A 21,201-nucleotide genomic window follows, 5' to 3' on the forward strand; every position below is an offset into this window, starting at 1 on the left:
ACACTCAGACCTCTCCTTAGATAATATATATTAAAAAATAAACCTCCAATTCAGGATATAAAAACAGAGCAAAGGCACTTGAGGGGTGGGGGTTGGAGGGCCTGGCCACCCCCCCACCCAGGCAATACTGAGATGGCCCAGGAATGGGGGCCAGGTGGTGCCCCCCCGGAATGAAGCCCTGAGTCCCCCAAGCAGGAGGGAGAGAAGACCGAAGCCAGTGGGAGGTGACGGGGGGGCAGTGATCCCATCTGGGCACCCCCAACTCCCCCAAGGCGTGGCCTGGGGCAGCCTGGCTCCCTCTCCTCAGGCCCCTGGGGTTGGAGACGCTGGGTAGTCAGGTCCTGCAGTGGTGGGTGGCCCGCTCCTTCTTGCGAAACGCCTGGGGGCAGGGGAGAGGCAGGAGCAGAAGGGAGATGGGGGGAGAGATGGAGAGAGACGGATAGGGTGGAAGGGAGGGTGGGGAAGCAGCACAGAAGAGCCAGAGAAACAGAGATGAAGACAGGAGACGGAGTGGGGAGATGCAGAAAATCAAAGATGGAGGGAGAGAAATGGACGGGACTGTGCAGCTGTTAGCATCTGATGGGGCCACTCGGGCACTTCCTCTTTGGCCTGTGCCCGGTTCCCCTGGTCCCTCACTCACCTGCCTGGGGCAGGGGGCCTCAGGTACAGCCAGACTGGGGGACGGTGTTCTCCCCAAGCTGAGACAGCAGGAGTCTCAGGCGGCAAAATTCCTCCTCCACCTCCTGGTTTTGGGGGATCATCAGTGAGAAGGGCTCCTCCACTTAGCCCCTTCCTCCCTGCTCCCACCCCCAGGCCACACCACCTCTAGCTGTTTAATGGTCTCCTCCAGGCTGAGCAGCTCCTCCCGAATTTCCTGGGGCTGCGTTGGGCTCAAGGGGCTGCCCCCTGGGACCCCATCCCCTTCGAGGGGAGGCCCTGCCCCGCTGTCTTCCTCCGAAGGCAACAGGAGCTGTTTCAGGGTCAGCACTGGACAGGGGTGAGGGGACAGAGTCAGAGGTGCGGGGGGCGAGGGCTGGGAGATGTAGCTGGGGATGGGTGTGGGCCTATGGTGGGAAGGAGCTTCTGGTTAGTCAGACCTGAGGAAGGGGCTGGGGTATGTGAGGAGGGGTGCAGGGGTGTGAAGCTGGGGCTGAGGGGGAGGGCACCCGGGGAGAGGCTGAACTGAAGGTCAGGAAGGGACAGGGGCTGCAGGAGGCGAAGGAACTTGGGGCCACCAAGGACGGTGGTGCAGCATGGGCTGTGCATGTGGTGGACTGTGTGGGCTTGCTTCCGGCACCTGAGCATAGGCAGGTGGGAAAGCAGTGTCGGGGCAGGCGGTGGCCGCCCTGCGCGGGTGGGGCTGAGCTACCTTTCTGAAGGGCCTTGGCGGCGAGCTGGCCCTCGAGGCCTTGTCTGCAGAAGGGCAGGAGGGAGTTGAAGAGTCTCTCCATCCGGCCTGGGTCGGGGAGCGGAGAGGGGGCTCAGATCCTGCCAGGCTTCCTGTGGAGCCCCCCACCCCCATTCACTGCCGCTCTATCAAGGCTCACCATCTGCCGGGGGCATCTCTCGGCTGCCATTGCCGTTTTCGGAGCTGCTAAGCAGGGGTTCACGAGTGCTGGGGGGAGCAAGTGCCGGGTGACCCCACTGCCCTGGCCCTGGTGGGCAGCAGGGGCAGGGAGACAGGGAGCTGGAGGTGGGGAAGGCAGGGAGGTCCGGAGATAGAGACAGAGGTCGAATTTGGGAGACAGGGAGACAGAGAGGCTTGGCCAGTGGAAGACAGAGAGGCCTGGATTGGAGACAGATGGGCCGTGGTGGGGTGGGTGTACACGTGCACACACCTTCACATGCATGCACACAGACACACACGTGCACATGCACGCACATGGAGACTGGGCTGGAGCTCGGGTTCTGGGGACACACGGGGAGGCTGCCCCTTGACCTCTAGTTCCCTCTCCTGGCCCCCTCACCTGCTGGGGCCGGGCCGGTGTTTGGGTCGGGAGGTGCGGGAGGGGACCTTCAGGCATCCAGCGGTCTCGGTGATCAGGGTACACCAGCTGAGGAGACAGGCCAGACCCCTGGGCTGTCAGAGCCCCCAAACCCTGGGCCAGGACATTCCTCCCCTCCCTGTCCTCAGAGGCCCTGGGGCCCGGGCCTCCTCCTCATCCTCCTCCACCCGCTCCAGGAACCCAGACCCCGCTCACATCCTCCGCTCAGACACCGTCTGCGCCACCAGCTCGTATATCTGGGCCTCCTGGTCCCAGGTAAAAATGACATAGAAGGCTTTGTGATCTGCAGGGGGAGGGAAAAGCGAGACTCAAAGCCAGGGTCACCCCAATGTGCCCCTGGGGAAGTCCCCCATGACCTTAGGGCTCCCAGGATTCAACTCACTCACTCTGTCACCCCTCCGGAGACCTCCCTCATCTAATCAGGAAATAAGTCCCCTGTCTGCTCTACCTACAAGACTTGCAGGACCACTCCCACCATCATGGCCCCACCAGGTTTCAATTCCTGCTCCCTATAGCTCCCAAGAGGCAATCAGGGCATTTTTTCAAAATACTGCTTAAAACTGGCAGCTCTTCTGTGCAAACACCTGGGGGCAGTTTCCCATTTAACTTAATAAAATCCACAAGCCAGCCTGGCACCCCGGCCGTGTCCTGTCCAGGGTCCCCCCTCCCAGCCTCAGCCTCAGGGCTGCCAGCCACCCACCTCCATCCCTCCCCCGCCCCCACCGCCCCTGGGCGCAGAGCATGCGCGCCCAGCTCTTCGGAGGGTTCCTCCGCCATCCTGGGAACGGCCGTGCCTGGGGCCTCACCGGTGGCCACCTCGCGGGTCATGGCGGAGGTGAGCCGCAGCACTGGCCGCAGCATGGTCTTGCCATCGGGCGTGGGCGTCAGCGTCCGGCTGTGCGACTTAAGCAAGAACCGCTCGTCCTGGCGCTGAAGCAGCAGCAGCAGGTCATCCAGCAGCAGCACGTGGACCTCTGCGGGTTGGGGGGCAGGGCTCAGCACCCCCACCTGACACCCTGGCCCTGAGGCGCCCCCCCATCCCCGCCCTGCTCGCTGCCTGCCCTGGCGCTCACCCACAGCCTTGTCCTTCGTCACCCGCCACGTCAGTGGGCCCTCGTAGATCAACCTCTTCTTGGTGATGTCTAGGTTCTGGAGGCAGGAAGGAAGGGGTGATGGCCGGTGAAGACGATGGTGGGGTGGGAGAAGGTGGGGATGACCACGGGGGGTTGGTCAGGTCAGCTCATTCCCCGCTGGGAGATAAGGGGGGTGGGGTCAGAGCTGAGGGGCCCCTCTTGCTTCCTGGGTGAGCTATCAGGGAATGCTGAGCGTGGGCAGAGAGGAGGGGAGGGGAGCAGAGAGGAGGGGAGGGGAGCGGGGAGGGCACCTTGAACTCGCTCAGCATGGGGTCGTTGCTCTGCCGCAGGTGGGTCAAATCCAGACGCCTCTGATAATCTTTGAGCCGCTAGGGGCAGGGAAGGGAGGGTCACTGGCTTCCACGGACCCCTGCATACGCACACCCCACCGCCCTGGCCCAGGGCCCTGTCTGGCTCACCAGCAGGTCCTCCATGTCCCGCACGGCAAGGTTGACGTGTTGCAGAATTTCCCGGCAGCACTCGGCTGCCCGCTCCACTTTCTCCCGTTCCACCGGCTCTTCTGTGGGCAAAGGGGGAGACCGGGCCAGGGGTGAACCCCAACCCTGGAAGCTCCAGGTCCCAAGGCTAAGGCTGGAGGCCAGAAAGCCAGGGTCCGCCAGGACGGAGCGGGGCTGCTGTCTCTACCTGTGTTCTGCTCGATGCTCTGCAGAAGCAGTGGGTACTTGGTCAGACGCTGCATCTCGGTGGGGATCATGTCCTTCAGCTGCAGCCGGCGGCACCGGGGCCGGCTCTCGGCCTCCTGCAGGAACAGCAGCGCTGAGACACCAGGACGCCGGCCCCCCTCTCCGGGGACCCTGGGGCCCAGACCACCTCCCACCCCACCTCACCTGCACGAAGGTACAGAACCGGGGCTCCTTGCGCTGTTTGGCTTTGAGCTGCTCTAAGGCGAACGACTGGCGGCTACAGAAGCGGGAGGAGATTTTCTGGAACCACGAGCCCTCGGCACCATCGAACTACAGCGAGAGGCAGGCCAAGGAGGGTGTCTCAGGTGGGATGGAGGACATGGCTAGAGGCCCAGACCCCTGGGGCTTGGATGCGGGTAAGGTTGAGACCCTGGGCCTGGGTTCCAGGTCCCCAGCCAGGAGGAGGGGGCGGGGCGGGGCGGGGCGATGGAGTGGAGGGGCGGGGCAGTGGAGGGGGCGGGGCAGTGGAGGGGAGGGGAGGGGCAAGTAGGCGGTGCCTGGGCTGGGCTCTCTCACCCGGGCCAGCAGCACATCTCCGATCTCCTTGATGAGGTAGCCACTGTCCTGCCTCCGCTTCATCAGGGAATCAAGGAATAGGGCTGTAGGGAGCAGAGACGAAAGGCGGTGCTCCGTCAGGGTCCTCGAGATTGGATGCAGAGCTGGTCTGGTACTGGGGGGTGGGGGGTTGGACTGCAGGTGGATGTGTCGGATCCTTGGGGCCGGTGACCGCCCCCCGCCCCCGACTCCCTGCCCCATGCCTGTTGATGATGTGTCCCTAGGAGGTGAACTCTGGGCATCTGGGGTGTGGCCCTCCCCAGTGCTAGACCAGAGGCTGCCCGGGGTCAACAGCAAGGCAACGGAACAGAGAGCTGGCAGGTGGGACAATGGGAGGGCCACAGCCCCGCACTCACAATGCACCTCGATGAGCTCGTCCAGGCTGGGGAAGATGTTCTGGAGCTCCTCCTGGGAGTAGAAGCCCCCGTCCGCTATGGGCTGGTAGAAGACGTCGTGGAGCACGCGGAGCATGCGCACATGGGCAGCCTCCGTCACCAGGAGCTCTGCGGGGACAGTGGACAGAAGGAACAGTTGGGGTTGGCGAGCATGCAGACTCCGGGGGTGTAGGGGGGCCGTCTCAGAGGCAGGCTGGGGAGGGGATGGCACAGGATGACTCTGGGTGGAGCATTCGCCCCTGAAGTAGCCTCTGAGAAGTCCTCCACGCCACTGCCTTTCTCCTACGGCGGCTGCAGCCAAGGGGACCAGTAGTCCCGGTTTGCCCCATACCATGGGTTTCCCAGGACATGAGGTTTTCAGCGCTAACTAGGTCGTGTGGGCATGCACGCTCAGTCACGTCTGACTCTCTGTGACCCCATGGACTGTAGCCCACAAGGCTCCTCCACCCATGGGATTTCCCAGGCAAGAATATTGGAGTAGGTTGCCATTTCCTCCTCCACGGGATTTTCCCAACCCAAGAATCGAACCCGTGTCTCCAGCATCTCCTGCACTGGCAGGCAGATTATTTACCAACTGCACCACCTGGGAAGTCCCCAAACCAGGACAGTCCCAGGCAAATTGGGGACAAGTTGGTCGCCTTACTGCATGCAGCTGCGTTTCAAGTCTAACCATCCAGCAAGTTTCTCAGGCTGTTTCTGGTACAATGACTCTGACAGGTTGATGGCCTGGGATCCAGGGGCCTCCGGGGGGTGCATGCCCGAGTTCCAGGGATCCCCAAAATCCCCAGAGACTAAATGCATGATTTTGTATGTTAAGTATGCATGTATTTCTGGTGAAAGAAACTGCCATGCTGTCCAACATGGTAGCCACTAGCCATGCCAATAACTCTAAACTTTGCTTAATTAAAATGAAATATAATGCACAATTCAGCTCTCAGTTGGGCTTTAGATGCTCAACAGCTGTTATGTGGCTGGTGGTTACCATGTTGGAAAGTACAGATATTTATTGCATGTTACCATCATTCCAGAAGGTTCTATCAGATGGCACTGGGAATGTTTTGATTATTACTCTCAGAAGGATCTGTGACCCAAAGGGCATCTATCCACTGCCTTAAAACTTCTGAATGAGAATCCTTCTCAACCATTAAATAATCTGTAAGTTAACTTCCAAATGAGCTTCCCAAAACACTCTACATCTGGCAAACCTCCCTCAACACAGACACAATTTGAAATCACAAGGAAGAATTAAGACAAAAATGGTATCTCTCAGCTCAGAAGCAAGCATTGCTAATAATATATTATCTTCCTAAACTTTTCTGGGTGGGAATCTTTTTCTCCCCTGAGTGCTTAAGATCATAGTCGTAACAGCAGTCATAGCTAAATGCTCTGACCCTGGACCCATCACTGTGCTGAATGCACGAATCATCTCATCTTCATCTCTGTGGGGCTTTTAAGAGAGGAGTTATCACTGCCCACGTTTCACAAACAAGGAGACAAAGGCTTATGCCTGAAATGCAACTTTTATAGACCATTTCTGGCTGTTCATGTCAACACTGTCCCGCACTATAAAAAATTATTTAGAGAGGATTTCCCTGGTGGCCCAGTGGTTAGGATTCTGTGCTTCCACTGCAGGGAGAGAATGTGGGTTCAATCCCTGGTCAGGGAACTAAGATCCCAATGCCGTGCAGCATGGTCAAAACAAAATCATTCCTTGGAAATGTCACTTCCAGCAGCTGCCTTCCCATTCGTTCCCTGAGATGTTCCAATTTAGCTAACAAACGGCCCTCTGAGGGAACTGGGCGGCCTTCAAGCTCTGGTGTAAGCAACACCTAGATGGCCATCCTCCTGCATCTGTCTTTGCCAGAGGTGGGCTGTGTCCTCGGCCACAGTGGGCTGAAGGGTGTGGCACTCACCGCTGATGACCTCCTGCCGCTTCACCTGGCTCTTGGGCAGGCTGTGCAGAATGTCCTGGGGGACAAGCTCTCGCCAGCCAGGCGGCTCCTCTGGTTCCAGCTCCAGTCCTGAGCGGCCCGGCTCTCCCTCATCTCCAGGCTCCGGGCTGTGGGACAGAGGCCTCGTCAGGTCCCCGGCTCAGGGCATCCCAGGAAAGAGCCTTTGACTCCTTCCACACCCATCCCCTAGGGTGGCCCAAGCTGCGGACCAGCCCCCAGATCTCTGGAAAGCAGCCACTCACCCCTCTCCTGTGACCACTGGAGGCCCACAGTGACCTCAGTATCTGATATCCCCCACCCCAGCCGCCCTGACTCTCCAGGCTGCCTTGGTGGATGGAAGGGGGGGGCAGTGACGTACGTGGCTCGTCGGGTAGGGCCAAGCACGGCCGTGGCGGAGCTGGGGTCCATGTCCACGTCGCTCCGGGAGCGGCCCCCACCCCGGCCCTTAGCCCCGAGGCTACCCCGGGAAGGCCGGCGGCGGTCACTCACCCGCAGGCTCTCTGAGCGCCCCAGACGCCCTGACAGCCTGGACCCCGAGGCCAAGGACAGAGTCAGGCCCGGACAGATACAGGGAGAGACCAGGACAGGGAGAGACAGGGAGAGACCAGGACAGGGAGAGACAGGGAGAGACCAGGACAGGGAGAGACAGGGGGAGACCAGGACAGGGGGAGATGGGGAGAGACCAGGACAGGGAGAGACAGGGGGAGACCAGGACAGGGGGAGACGGGGGGAGACCAGGACAGGGGGAGACAGAGGGGAGACCAGGACAGGGGGAGACGGGGGAGACCAGGACAGGGATCAAACATGCAACAGAAGAGAGGAGAGAGTCAGAAGGACCAGTGTAACTTTGGGGTGCAGGGGCAGTGGGGGGTGGTCAGAAGGGATACTGAAACTGGCCGGGGAGGGTCAGGGACAGGGAACCCAGTAGGGAGCGAAGGACTGCCCCCTCCCTTCCCTGAGGCAGGGGGATGGGGGGCAGAGCCAGGAGGCGAGGCGGGGAGGGGGGTTTCAATACTTAGCTCTTCGGCTGGGAGGGTGGTGTCCCCACCCACCCCTCACAGGGGTGTAGGGGAAGGGGTGGCCCCTGGGGGGAGGGGAGGGGCTGGGAGAAATGGGGGAGGGGCTAGCCCTCCCCCTACCCAGGGCCCAGGCACCCACCTCTTCCACTTTCTGGGGAGAGAGGGGGACAGGGTCAGAGGTGGACCCAGAGGGAACCCAACTCACCTCCCCCACCCACCACAGGGTCCCCAAAGCAGCGGCACGAGGACTGGCAGGGGGCAGAGCCTGCCCCCCAACTGTGAGGGGGACAGGGCCCCCGGGCATGGAGCACAGAGGGCTGGGGGGAGGGAGGGAGGGGGTGCTGGAAGGCAGGAGCAAGGAGGCTGGGCTGGAGGCTTAAGAATGGGTGGGGGGGATGGATGGAAGATGGGGTGGTGGTAGGGGCAGAGGGAGAGGTGCCAGGAAGAGCTGAGAGGGGGTAAAGTGGAAGACGAGGAAGGAGGAGGAAAGGAGAGAAAGAGGGAGCAAGGGGAGAGGAGAAAAAAAAGTCAGTGAAAAAGGAAGGAGAAGAAGAAGGGAAGGAGAAAGGGAGGAAGAAGGAATGGAGGGAGAGATGAGGAAAGACAGAGAGGAGGAAGAAGGGAGGGGAGGCAAAGAGGCAGGAGCAGGGCATAGTGGAGTCGGCTCGCTGGGGACGGGCAGGCCAAGTGGCAGCACAACCCCCAACACGCGCCCCCCGCCCATAACACGCCCAGCTCCGGGCACCTTTCTGTGTCGGCAGCCTCCTCCGTGCTCTCCAGCGGCGCTGGGGCGTCCAGGCTGGCTGGGCCCTGTGGGGGCGGGTCCCCCACCTCCAGGAGGGCGTCAACACCTGTGGGGACAATGTTGAGGGGGGAAGCAAGGCTGTCTGGAAGGCCCCTGTGGTGGTGAGACCCACACCCCCCTACACGCTGGGGGCCTCCACTCCTTGAGCCATCCACTGCCTGGCCGGCACCACGTGGCTGCTCTGTATTTTAGTGGGGGACAGACGGATGGAAGCTGGTAAAGAATCTGCCCGCAGTGCGGGAGACCTGGAATCGATCCCTGGGCTGGGAAGACCCCCTGGAGAAGGGAAAGGCTATCCATTCCAGTATTCTGGCCTGGAGAATTCCCTGGACCGTATAGTCCATGGGGTCGCAAAGAGTCGGACACGACTGAGTGACTAAGCACATACACAGACAGATGGAAAGAGCTCTGAAAACATGGCGGCCAGGGCCCAGTGGGTGAAGATGTCGCAAAACTGGGGTGCTAGTCTCCCACTTGGAGAGGAGACTGGATGCCTCCACATTCATTCATTCTCCCTACACTCCACTGGGACTTGTGGGAAGAGAATGTATCCCATTTAGAGGGGAGGAGGCTGAGGTTCAGAGAGAGGAAGGCTTCTAAAATCTGACACAAGTAAATTGCAGAACCAGGATTTGAACCCAGGCCCTGGCCAAGTGGCTGTCTGGGGGGAGGTCACACAAGGAGTGGGAGACATTTCCAAGGAGCAGCCAGGTTCACCATCTAAGGGGGCTGGTCGGCCATGGACTTAGAAAGGGTTCTGGGAAATGAAACCATGGGGGTTGGTGGGAAATGTAGTCCAAGGAGGTGGGGAAATCCATCACCAGGACAGAGGTCAGAGCTTAGGAGGAAAGCCGTGGAAAGGGTAAACCAGGGGAAGGAAGTGGTTATCAGTAACACTGATGACAAGGAGCAGGGAGGGCGGAGGACCAAGGGGCTGTTTTGCTGTGGGGTCCAGGAAACTCACCTGGCTCCCGGTCAGGGCTGTCCCCAGACAGAAGGTGCGGAGAAACTCCGGGGGTGTCCTGCCCAGGGCCTCCGAGAGTCCGGTCCCGGGAAGGCGCCCCCTGACCTCCCTTACGTTCTGTAAGGCCCGGCTTCTCAGCTGGAGACGTATCAAGGGAGAAAATGGAGTATGAGAGTCAAGCGACTCAAATCCACAAGGGCCGGGGGATCTAAGAGGCTGCTGTGCTCGGTCCTCCCTGTCGCCCAGGAGACCCCTCCTCCACCCTCGGACTCAGGAGTCCCAGCCCCTTGCCTCTCCTCCCCTCAGACCTTGTGGGTCCCCCCACCTCCCCTCTTAGGTCACCAGGATGGATGATGCTCTAGGTTTAGGACCATTACCATCAACTTCGACCTTCGGGTGTCGAAAATCTGGGGGTGAAACGAGAGATGGGATCGTGAGGTGGGGGCAACACAGGGAAGTCAGGGCAGGGCCAAGGCCGGGCACCTCACCCTGGGGCTCTCCCCGGTTCCAGCGGGCGGCATCCAGGAAGCTGCTCAGGCCTTTCTTGGTCTTGGTCGGTTCATCTGACCGTCGGTTCCCTATCATCTGGGGAAGGAGTCGGGGGAGGGGGAGCTGGGCATCTCTGGACCAATGTTGACAGAGGGCTCAAACCTCAGGGGCGCAGAGGCTTCCGGGGGCGGGTGGTGGGGAAGGCCCTCTCTGGGGAGGAGAAGGCCAGGTTTGGGGGAAGCACTCAGGGAAGCACCTTTTTCCGAAAGAAGTTCCTCCCGGACTTCTTGTCCCCACTCTTGGTCCGCACCCCAAGGTGCCGCATGTACATGCTGATGGCGTTGACCACGGCGGCGCTGTGGGAAGGGGACGGTGACGGGGAGGGGACGGTGAGGGCGCACGGACTGACGCGCAGGCTCCCAAGGACGCAGGGACCCCGCTGCCCCTACAGCTTCCCCTCCGCCAGCTTCCCACCCCCGCCCCACAACATTTCCTGCTGGGCATCTGAGCAAAGGGAGAGAGAGGAGGTTCTAGGGAACAGGGCCAGGCGTGCAGCTCAACGCCCAGGCCCCCAGGTAGACCCCCCCTTCCCTGGGGCCCATGACACCAAACTCCCCACTGCCCTCTTTGCTTCCATCACCTCTTCTCCTCATCGTTAGAGATGGTGTGCCTGTAAGAAGACAGAAGTCTGTGACCAATGTGCTAAGCCTGGGGCGCAGCACAACAGGTCACTGTCCCCTTCAAAGAGGGGATGGCGGGGGGCACTCTGCCGAAGCATCTGGGATAGACAACTGCTGGAGGAGAGACCCTCACTCGGGGTGGTGGGAGTTGCAAGGGCAGGACCCAAAGCACAGGCCTGAATGCAAGACCACAGACAGGACCTGGGAACTGGGAGGGACCCCAAGCTGGGAAGGGAAGATGCAAAACCAGATGGGTGAAAATTCGAAGGCTTCCCAGGTGGCACCAGTGGTAAAGAACCTGCCTGGCAATGCAGATAGATGTTAAGAGACACAGGTTTGATCCCTGGGTTAGGAAGAGCCCCTGGAGGAGGGCATGGCAACCCACTCCAGTATTTTTGCCTGGAGAATCCCATGGACCAGAGAAGCCTGACAGACTACAGTCCATGGGGTCGCAAAGAATTGGACATGACTGAAGTGTGTACACAAGGGCCCCAGAAGTCAGAAGAGGAAACCAAATGCATGGAAATGACCCCTGAAGCTGAAGAGGGAGTCCAGAAGCAGATGGGACGAGGATGGGATAGCAGAGGGTGCCCCCTGGGCTAAGGAGAGACCTGCCCCACTCACTGCATCTCCTCCAGGTGGGTCAGTTGCCGCTCAGCCAGGTGCCGCTCCCGGGCCTCGTAGCTGGCACGGTCCCGCGCCACCCAGGCCCCCAGCTGGACCAGCTCCTGCTCCCAGGGTGTCATGCCCATGAGCTTCTTGGAGCGGAAGTCCTCCAGCTGCCGGACCACGGCTACCTGCTGGCTCTGCACCACCTCCTGCACGAACTGCCGCTGGAGATCCTCAGGAAAGAGGTCAGGCCGCGTGCGGTCTGTGGGGACAACAGGGCCCGGGCTGGGGGCCAGTTCCCTGGGCCGTGAGTCCACCCCTATCCCTGCCCACCCTTGGACTCTGACAGCCATGCTTCCTTGGGCTGGGGTGGCCATGAGACAGGAAGGCATCTCTGCTGTCCAAGGACCGTGGTGAGAGCGTGGCCTCCCACCCCGGGGCGGGGGCGGGGGGGGTTCCTGGTCCCTGCTAGAGACCTCTCCCTCACCCCAAAGTCCCCTTTTGTCTTCTTACCAAGTTCAAAGGCCACGGCAGGAGGGACCATCACTCGTAGAATCTGCTCAGGAGAGAGAATGGAGTGAAGGGGAGGACGCAGCGGTAAAGGGGCTGCCGTGATGGGATGAAGGGATGGTAGCCCAGGCAGCAGGTGGGAATGATGCTCTGACAGGAGGAGCAGTAGATGGAGAGCCAGGCTGGCACGAGGTCTCCCACCAGGCGGGCCAGGCCTCCCTTCACGCTGCCTTCAGCAGGGTGGAGGTTGGGAGGAGTAGGGTGGTTGCCCAGGGGGTTGGGGATGGGGCCCCCTCGGTGTCTCTCACCGAGTGCTTATCCAGGAAGCTGTGGTAGAAGTCGATGAAGGCTTTCTTGAACTCCTTGGGGCCCAGGGAGCCCAGCATGTCCGCATGCAGGCAGCAGAGCTGGGGGACACAGAGCGTGATCCATCCTCTTCCCGCCCCACCCAAACTGCACTGCCCCTTGGAAAGCCTCGGGATGCAAACCCTCTGGGAAGTGCTCCCTGATGTCCCCCATCCCCACACCTGACTCCCTCTCAGCTGCCTGGGGCCACTGCACCATTCCCTTAATTTTCTCTCCTGTGAAATAGTTCTTTGGTCTGTCTTCTCTCTGCTGCTGCTGTTACCAACAGCTGCTGTTACACCGCCCCCAGCTATCCTAAGAGGGCTCAGTGCATCCCGACACTGTCCAAACCCTCTACCTGCATTAATCTGTTCAACCATGGGGAGGACCATCATTATCCCGTGTTGCAAATGAGAAAACAGTTAGTAACTGACAAAGTTGGGATTGGATTTCTGGCAGTGTGTCTCTGCAACTCTCCATTGCAAAGCAATACTGTTACTCAAGGGCGTGTGTGTGTGTGTGTGTGTGTGTGTGTGTGTGTGTGTATGTGTGTGTGTGTGTGTGGCAGCCAGGAGGTTCTGATTCATCGGTGTCTCCAGGCCTAGCGCACAGCGGGGCTAATCACATAAACAGAAGGACGAGTGACGCTCGCTCACTCATTCATTCGTCAAGCATTCCCTGAGGTTGCCTGTGGAGGAGCCCTCTGCTGGGTGACACTGGCAATGCTGTGGGGCCTCCAACCTGTCCTGGCTCCTGGCAGACTCTCATCAGGTAAGGGACATGGTCTCAGTCGGCTAAGAACTCGCCCCAGTAATCTATGCCTGCCCCCTCCCCACCCCCCCAAAAAATAAAAACTCCATCTGAGGCTAACAGGAAGCATCCCAGGTGACCACAACCATCTCCCGGCCGCTCCACCAGTCAATGAGGTGAGAGAACAACATGAGGACAAATCTCAAAACGCCAAAGGCCATCTGGGTCACGTTAGTCACACCCCTGGCCCTGGCGAGGCCTCAGTTTCCACATCTGGAAAGGGACACAGCAACCAGCACAATCCCTGGGCTAAGTTCCAGGAGCTCAAGTTCCAGAAACACTCAGGCTCAGCAGGGGGACTCCTCTGCCCAGAGGGCCAGTGCCTCAGGCATTAGGGGAGGCTGGGTGGGGGGAGCACTTTTCTGGCAATTTCCTGATTTCCTGTTTCTGAAACTTTGGTGTCAGTCAATACAGCCTTCTCCCTGCCACCCCCCAGGCATCCCTTTCTGCTACTTCCATCAGTCTCCTTGTTTTCTGGAGGGGGCTTCCCTGGTGGTTCCAGATGGTGAAGAATCTGCCTGTTTTGTGAGAGACCTGTGTTTGATCCCTGGGTTGGGAAGATCCCCTGGAGAAGGGAATGGCTATCCATGCCAGTATTCTTGCCTAGAGAATTACACAGATAGAGGAGCCTAGCGGGCTATAGTCTATGGGGTCGCAGAGTCAGACACGACTGAGCAACCAACACTATGACCCACGTCCAGTACAGAGCAGTGCTCTGGTCTAAGCCCAACTCCCGGCTTATGCTGGACTGTGTGGGGTCCTCATGGGACAGGACCCCAATCCACAGAGCCTTCTCCAGCCAGCACTGGGCCTTCTTCCTCCCTAAGCCACCTGCTGGGTTCTCTAGACTCTGCAGGCATCTCCCAGAGAGTACGCTCTGCATCCACAGCTCCCCGGTATTTTCTGCCTGATACAAGTTTTCTGTCGCGTCCATTATGTCCTCTGTGCCTCGTGGGCTGCTTGTAGCAGTCGCCTAGTTTCTGGACCACGGCCTGCTGTGCTGCCTAGGCCCGAAAAGGCTACTGGCTTTCTCCCAACCACCAGCCCTGAAGCACTGACTGGAGGCACCTGCAGAGCACTTAAGATTCTGGGGCTAAGGGCGCTGTCACTGACGGGTGATGCTGCCATGGGCATGGGACAGCAGCCGGGGCATGGTTTTTCTCCAGGTTGCTGGATTCTGTGTTGCTCTGCGAAACTGCACCCTGCTCTGCTCAGAAATTTACACTGGCAGCTGCAACCTTGTCTGGGCCCCATGGCTGGCTTCCTGGCTCTCAAGCTATGTGCTCTGGGTCTCTTTCCCAGACCCTCCTGACATCCTCACGGGCCTAAAGCACTGAACACTGCGGCAGGTCCCAGCCCCGCCCCGTGCCTCCCCGGCCCCGCCCCCGTGCCTCCCCGGCCCCGCCCTCACCAGGGGTCCCGGCTCAAACTGCATGGCCACGTGCTGCAGGAGGGCCATGAGGTGGGCCGGGCGCCGCTTCACCTGATCCAGGTTCTGGAACTGGTTGTTTTGTTCCTCAGGGTTCTGAGGGGCAGGGATGGGAGTGAGACAGAGGGGGGCATAGGAGGGGCTTGGGGCTTGATCCCCGCTCCTCTTCCCCAGCAATTCCCCCAAAGGATCCAAGCTGGGAGGTGGGGGTGCTGATGATGCCACTGCTGGGATGGTGGCCAGTCAGGGGCTGGGGAGGATGGATGAGACTTCATGTTCTAACGGTGGGTGGTGAGGAGAGAAATCAGGAGAGATGGAACGAGGATCTGAGCTGTCATTACGGGGAGTGGGCAGCGATAAAAACTGCGATCAGAGTAAACCGGCTGACAGCTTGTGCTGTAATATCAAAAGGAGGCACTGAGGATGGAGTGAGGGGATGAGGAAGGAGGTATTAGGAAGATGAAAGAGATATGGGGGCTTCCCTGGTGGTCCAGTGGTTAAGAATCTGCCTTGCAGTGCAAGGGATGCCAGTTTGATCCCTGGTCTGGGAGGACCCCACATGCTGCAGAGCAATTAAGCCCGGGCGCCTCAACTACTGAGCCCACGTGCAGCAACTACTGAAGCCCTCAAGCGCCTAGAGCCTGTGCTCTGCAACAGGAGAGAAGCCACCGCAGTTGAGAAGCCCATGCACCACAACAAAGAGAAGACCCCCCCATCCCCGCCCTGCGTCCCCGCTCGCCACAACTAGAGAAGGCCCGAGCTCAGCAATGAAGACCCAGCACAACCAAAAAATAAACTAAATACATCTTTAAAAAAGAGAGAGAGATGGGTAGAGACAGAAGGCCGAATGACAGCATCAGAGGATGGAGAACAGGGTGTAAGCCGGTGCGGACGCTGGGCATGGGGCTGGAGGGCTGGGGCCCCGGGGAGCCTGAGACAGAGGCTTTTCCAGCCCGCCTCCCTCTCACCGTCTTCAACTCAATCTCAAAATCCTCGTCCTCTGCCCCAATGATGCTGACGGGCGCCAGGCCGGGTCGGGGGGGCCCCGGGGCCTGTGGAAGGGGAGGGATGGCTTCAGCCCGCATTGCTCCCCGCCGCACAGCGCCCCCCACCCAACTCCCTCACCCCTCGGCCCTCTCCACTCACCGCCCCTCGGGCGACGTCTTCTGCCTCCATGGGCACTGCCGGGCTGGGGGAAGAGGAGGGGCCGCGGTTAGAGGGGAGGGAGGCGGGGAGAGCAGGGCGGTTACTCACAGATTCCTGGCCCAGGTGCGAAGGTGAGTAAACAGCCTCCTCTCCCCCCCATCCCGGCCTCCACAGCTCAATGGGGCCTCTGTGTGGCGACAAAGAGCCCTTCAGAGGCCAGCAAGGGCGGGGAGCCCGAGGACAGGGAGCCGCGTGTTGGGGGCAGCTGGAGGCCAGGAGCCTGGGTCCATGAGAGAGCTGTGGCCCAAGAGCCTGCGATTTGGAGTCCCCTGATGAAGGAAGGGCCTGGGGGCTCTTGGATCTAAGTAAGGGAGGAGGGGTTGGGGAGTTGGGTCCTAGGCGGGCAGGGCTTGCAGGCCAACAGAGTTGGAAAAGTTAGAGGGGAGCTGGGAGGGAGATAACTGGGGTGTGGGGGCTTGCCTCTGACCTGCGACAGGCCTGGGGCAGGATGTTGCCTCTGAACCCACTAGCCCCACTTCCTGTGACAGGAAATCACAATAGCAAATCCCCCAACCCCCAGCTCTCTCCACAGAAGAAAACAAAACTGCGAACCCTCCTCCTTCAGGGACCAAGAGGCCTTGAAGCCACTTCTCTCCCTCGGGGCCCTGGCATCTTTCCGGCTCCCATCCCAGAAAGTAAGGGACGGCCGTCAGATAGCTCATCCCCCCAGGTGCCTCTGTCTCCCTCACCCCACACCCACCTGTCCCGTCTGTCTGTCTGCCAGCTTGCCTCTCCCCAGCTGCCGCTCCCTGGCTGTCTCTCCCTTGAGTCTGCCTCCTGTCTTTTGCCTCTTTCCTCCCTGATTCTTCATTTTTGCTCTCCCTTCCTTCAGACCCGGCTCATTTTTTCCCACCGGCTCTGCCTCCCCTCCCCCCACATCCGCCGAGGCCCCACCCTATCTTCTCTTGCTCCCCGTCTCCCCTCCTCGCTCTTCGCAGCCTCTGTCTCCCCATGTCTGGTTCCTGCAGCCACTGTCCCCGCACCTGTCCGTGTTGCTCGCTGTCTCGCCTCTCTCTCCCATCTCTCGCTGTCTCTCCCATCTTGTCTCCCTTAGAATCTCCACTTCTCCCTGTGTCTTCCCACCGACATCGTCGGTGTTCTTAATTAGTCTGACTAATGCCACTTGAGCCCGTGTGTCAGGCAGGAAGGAGCTGTGGAAACGGGTGGGGTGTACCACGGTGGCGGGGGGGGTGGGTTCTCCCCACAGCCCAAAGCTATTTATAACCCTCGTCGCCTGGTCGCCTGTGTCCCATCCTTCTCCTCTTCCACTGGCCTCCTCCCTAGCACTCAATAAACGGCAGCCGGCCTTTTGACTCTGATCATTAAACAATAATGCCTTCTGGAGTGTCCAAGTGCCATCCTATGGGTTCACCCAAGCTGGCCTCATTTTGATTCTTTTCCATAAAGTGTGTTTGTCCAACATCCAAGCTTGGGTGACTTCAGATCTGAGCATTGTTAAATGTTCACATAAATAAAGTTGCAAACCAAGGCAGAAGAATAGTAGTAATTATTTATTATGAGAGCTGAACTTACACTGCACTTACAGTGTGCTAGGCGCTGCTCTAAGTGCTTCTCACAGAGTAACTCACTGAAGCCTCATAACCACAAGCAGCCCCATGCTATTATTACTCCCATCCGAGTCAGAAAACCTTCACCAGGCCACCAGCTGCAGCTTCTGGGCTGGAAGGCATGACCATGGACACAGAGGGTCCACGCTCATCCCACTCCGGGGTGGGTGGAAAAAGTTCGACAGAGGCAGGGGTGATTCCAAAAGGGCCAAGGCAAGGACAAAGGTTTATCTGAGCAAATGCTTAGGTGCCAGGCAGGCCTCGGAACATGCACTTGATAAGTATTACTGCCTTCATTCCTCATCACCACAATAGGAAATAATAGCTAACGCATAATGTGTACTAAGTGCCATGAAGTACAGTATTAGTGCTTGACAGGTATAAACTCAATCCTTTCAGTGACCCTGAGCAGTTGTCTTATTACTGCTATTCCCATTTTACAGAGGAGGAAACTGAGGCACAGCTTATAAGAGGCAGTGCCAGGATTCTGACCCAGGCAGGCTGGCTCCAGAGTTTATGCATTTAACTCCCAGAATGTGCTGCTTTGAGAGCATGGGGAATCCACATGCCTACCTTAGGAAACTGCAATCTCAATCAAAGCTGAGACACAGCAGTTCTCCCTATGGTGTCCGGGTACATGGACACTGTGGCCTGGGCAGGAGTTTAGACTGGACTCAGCTACTCCACAGAGGCCTGGGCTCAGAGAGGATTGGGGAGGAGGGTGGCTCCTTAAAAGATGGGTCATGAAGGAGTCCTGCAAAGTTAGAGAGTGATAGGTGGAAGCGGTCAGATGGATCTAAAGGCAAATGACAAGGCCTGCGGTGCAGCAGGAGGGTGCTGTGTTTATGGGGCTGTAGAGATGAGGGCAGGGTGACAAGGTCCTTAACGATGGGGGTCCGAGAACAAAGTGGGCATGCGCAAGGACTACATGGGCACCTGGGTATTATGCAGGGCTCGGTGTCTACAACAGGCTTTCCTGGTGGCTTAGATCACAAAGAATCTGCCGGCAATGCGGGAGACCGGGTTCAATCCCTGGGTCAGGAAGATCCCCTGGAGAAGGGAATAGCTACCCACTCCAGTATTCTTGCCTGGAGAATTCCATGGACAGAGAAGTCTGGCGGGCTGTACAGTCCACGGGGTCGAAAAGAGTCGAACACGACTGAGTGACTCACAGTTCAGGGACTCTAAGATATTGAGTGGATGACCCTGGTCTCCAAGAACCTCTGGGAGCCTTAAAGAAACTAAAACACAGAGTAGTCAAGGTTAGTCCTTGGAATGCCTAAGGCCCCGGATTCTGTTTGACACATGGTGGTCTACAAGGATCCCTGGCCACAGGATCGTAAGTCACACAGGATCGTTAAGTCCATAAGGGAAAGAAGCCAGTGTGTGGGACCTCTGGAGATTTAAAAGGGGTACAGAATTCTATGGGGAGGTTGGTGGTCCCCGAGACCCACGGTCCATAGGGCCCCAGATTCTAGCAGATGCTATTGATGTATCGAAACCCCCCTTCTGTAAGGAGCTGCACATCCACGCGGGGTCATCAGGACCCCTTAGAGGGTCTGTAGGACCTAGTGATCTACATGGAACGTGGCAGGTCTACACAAGCCCCAAATCGTATGTAGGACGTGGCGGGTGTACACGGGCCCTAAATCCTACACGGGACTTGGCAGCGTGCATGGTCAGGGTTGCTGGGGAGGACGTGCGGAGTCAGGGTCTGACGCCCGCCGGGGGCCGCGTCCCTCACCTGCTCCAGGTCGGAGGCGAAGCACCGCAGCAGCCAGAACCGAAGCCTCCGCGCGCCGGCTCGGGCTCCCCCACCCCCGACTCGGAGTCGCTCTAGCCAGCCCGGAGTAGGCCTTTGCGTCCAGCTCCACTCCTCCTGCCAGCCGTTCTAGCCCGCTCCTGCCGGGCTCCAGCCCAGAAAACTCTACTCCTCTTTGCCGGCCGCTCTAGCTCTCCGCTGAGCCACGCAGGCCAGATAGGGCCGCTCTGGCCTGTCTAGGAGGGCTGGCGTTTCCGTATATCGACTGCCCCCGTCAGTCTCCTGGACCCCGCCCCCTGCCCCCCGCCCCCCGGCTGGAGGCGGGGATAGTTCCAGCCCCCAGATCAGTGTTGGTTCAATCCGAGATCACGTAGTCGCCCCGACCCCTAGCCGACCCCCCCCAGACTGGGGTCCCCGTCCTATCTCGCCGCCCCAACGTGGGACCGTTTGAATTCCCAACGCCTATACATTAATTCTCCCTGCAGTGCCCCCGCCCCAGACACCCCCGCACACTTTCTGCTGGGGCTGCAAAACAAAATCCTGGATTTTGCAAACAAAATCCTGCAAAACAAAATCCTTTCATCTAACATGCGGAAAAAGTAAATACCTCTCTCCGGGCCTCAGTCTTCCCATCTGTACAATGGGGAACGATCTCCAGTTTTTGTCCCCTACAACCTATTTCCCAGGGTATAATTCCTGACCCAACCCAGAAAAAGACCTTTCCAAAAAATGCTTTCAAACGCGTTCTGCAACTTTCAGCTTCAAGACAGCCTATGGCCTATTGCCACTTTTCCTTTTGAGTGGCTCTAAAGTATGCAGGCTTGGAGGACGGCGCTTGGCTGAAAGCACCTGCGAGTTCAAACCCAACTCCACTCAGTCTCACGATGTGCGTGCCCTGGGACGAGTTGGTTTTACTCCCTGGGTCTCAGTTTCCCCACCCGTGCAATGGGAGTGATCATCCATCCTCCGCCGGACGGTTGGGAAGCTTTGACCCCGGGCTTGCAGCCCTCATCTCACCTCCCGGGCCCTCAGCAAGTATTACTTCTCCTCTCTTTGTCCCCTTTGACAGATGGAAAAACTGAGGCCCAGGGATGGGCGGCTGCTGGCTCAGCCGGGCCGGTAGGAGGCCCCTCCAAGGCCAGCAGCGCCCAGCCCCCTCCCTCCTCCTCCCCACTTCCCCTAGCAGCCGAGGGGAGGGAGGCCGGGCGGGGCCAGGGACGGTGTACCTGGTGTCCGCGCGGGGTGGTGACCGGCGGGGCGCCCGAGGTCGGGCTCGGCGATCCCGGGCCCGGTGTCCCGGCTCCCGCTTCCTGGCTCTGGCGGGGCAGGAAGTTGGGGCGTTTTTCCGGAGGCCCCAGCCCCGCCGCCCCTCCTTGCTTCCTGCCCGCGCCCCGCGCCCGCCCGGCACCTCCGCTTCCTTCCCCTTCTCGCCGCCGGCCCCGCCCTCCTTCCCCCGCTCCGCCCTGGACCTGCGGGCATCGGCCCCACCCGGACCCCGCCCAGCTTCTCCCGGCTTTGTCTGTCTGTCCCTCCGCAGGGCGCGGGCACCACTTTTCTCAGATCTGCCTGACATCGGCCATCACCTCCCTGGCGAGGCTGGGGGCCCTGCGTCCGTCTCCACCTGCGTGTCGCCTCCCCTGCTCTGAGTCTCTGTGTGTCTCTTGGTCTCTGTTTTTGCTTCTGTGTGTTTCTGTCCGTGTTCCTCTCTTTGCCTCTGTCGCTGACTCTCTTGCTCCGTTGAGGTCTTTCCCTCTTGCTCCCGGGCCTCTGCTTCTCCCTGCTGTCTTTTAAACTCTTTGTCATTTTCTGTCTCAGAGGCTTCTCTCCCCATCGCTGGGTCTGGATCTTTCAGCATCCCCATCAGTCATTTCCCCATCTGTTGCTTTTCCTAGAGTCTCAGGGGTCAGCCTCTCCATGTCCATTTTCAATGGACCCTTCTTGCCTTTTTGTCTTGTCCTGGCATCTGTTTCTGATGCCCTGTCTCCCCGGTGTCTTTCAGTTCACTCACTCTGTCTCTCCATCCTTATCTCTGTCTCAATTTCCCTCCCCTCTGTAGCTCAGACACACTGTACCTCTGTCCTTCTCTGTCATCCCCTCCAGGTCTTCCCACCATCCCCAATTTACTGCCACAGGCTCTCCAAATCCCACTTTTACAAGTCCACTTGCAGCAGAGAACAGGTGTGGCTATGGTCAGGATTTGGTACCAGTCCCAGCAGAGAGTACACTGTGTTTTGGCAACTCAGATGCACATAAATGAATA

General features: G+C 59.3%; 1 protein-coding gene across 8 annotated transcripts; it reads right to left on the reverse strand.

The window, feature by feature from the left end:
- Window positions 1-11: 11 nt before the first annotated feature.
- ARHGEF1 (Rho guanine nucleotide exchange factor 1) lies at window positions 12-20,306 on the reverse strand. Of its 8 annotated transcripts, XM_070771143.1 has the most exons (33): window positions 18,924-19,171; window positions 18,268-18,420; window positions 17,753-17,933; window positions 15,552-15,594; window positions 15,374-15,457; window positions 14,388-14,501; window positions 12,130-12,228; window positions 11,825-11,867; window positions 11,327-11,573; window positions 10,663-10,692; window positions 10,279-10,378; window positions 10,022-10,118; window positions 9,911-9,940; window positions 9,534-9,671; window positions 8,510-8,615; window positions 7,904-7,915; window positions 7,104-7,271; window positions 6,707-6,852; window positions 4,755-4,901; window positions 4,360-4,442; window positions 3,988-4,113; window positions 3,785-3,899; window positions 3,559-3,659; window positions 3,391-3,468; window positions 3,080-3,155; window positions 2,813-2,980; window positions 2,202-2,289; window positions 1,968-2,054; window positions 1,548-1,615; window positions 1,370-1,456; window positions 824-987; window positions 641-743; window positions 12-379 (listed from the first exon to the last, which is right to left on the reverse strand). In XM_070771143.1, exons 4-32 carry the CDS (start codon window positions 15,579-15,581, stop codon window positions 660-662), a joined length of 2,916 nt encoding a protein of 971 aa, XP_070627244.1. In that variant the 5' UTR covers window positions 15,582-15,594; window positions 17,753-17,933; window positions 18,268-18,420; window positions 18,924-19,171; the 3' UTR covers window positions 12-379; window positions 641-659. The 8 variants fall into 8 exon arrangements, with proteins under 8 accessions (XP_070627244.1, XP_070627242.1, XP_070627243.1 ...); XM_070771141.1 differs by lacking the exons at window positions 17,753-17,933; window positions 18,924-19,171 and adding an exon at window positions 20,168-20,306; XM_070771142.1 differs by lacking the exon at window positions 17,753-17,933.
- Between the last annotated feature and the right edge of the window lie 895 nt (window positions 20,307-21,201).

This window comes from Bos indicus, chromosome 18 (genome assembly GCF_029378745.1).
Source record: "Bos indicus isolate NIAB-ARS_2022 breed Sahiwal x Tharparkar chromosome 18, NIAB-ARS_B.indTharparkar_mat_pri_1.0, whole genome shotgun sequence".
In the NCBI taxonomy this organism is placed as follows: Eukaryota; Metazoa; Chordata; class Mammalia; order Artiodactyla; family Bovidae; genus Bos; species Bos indicus.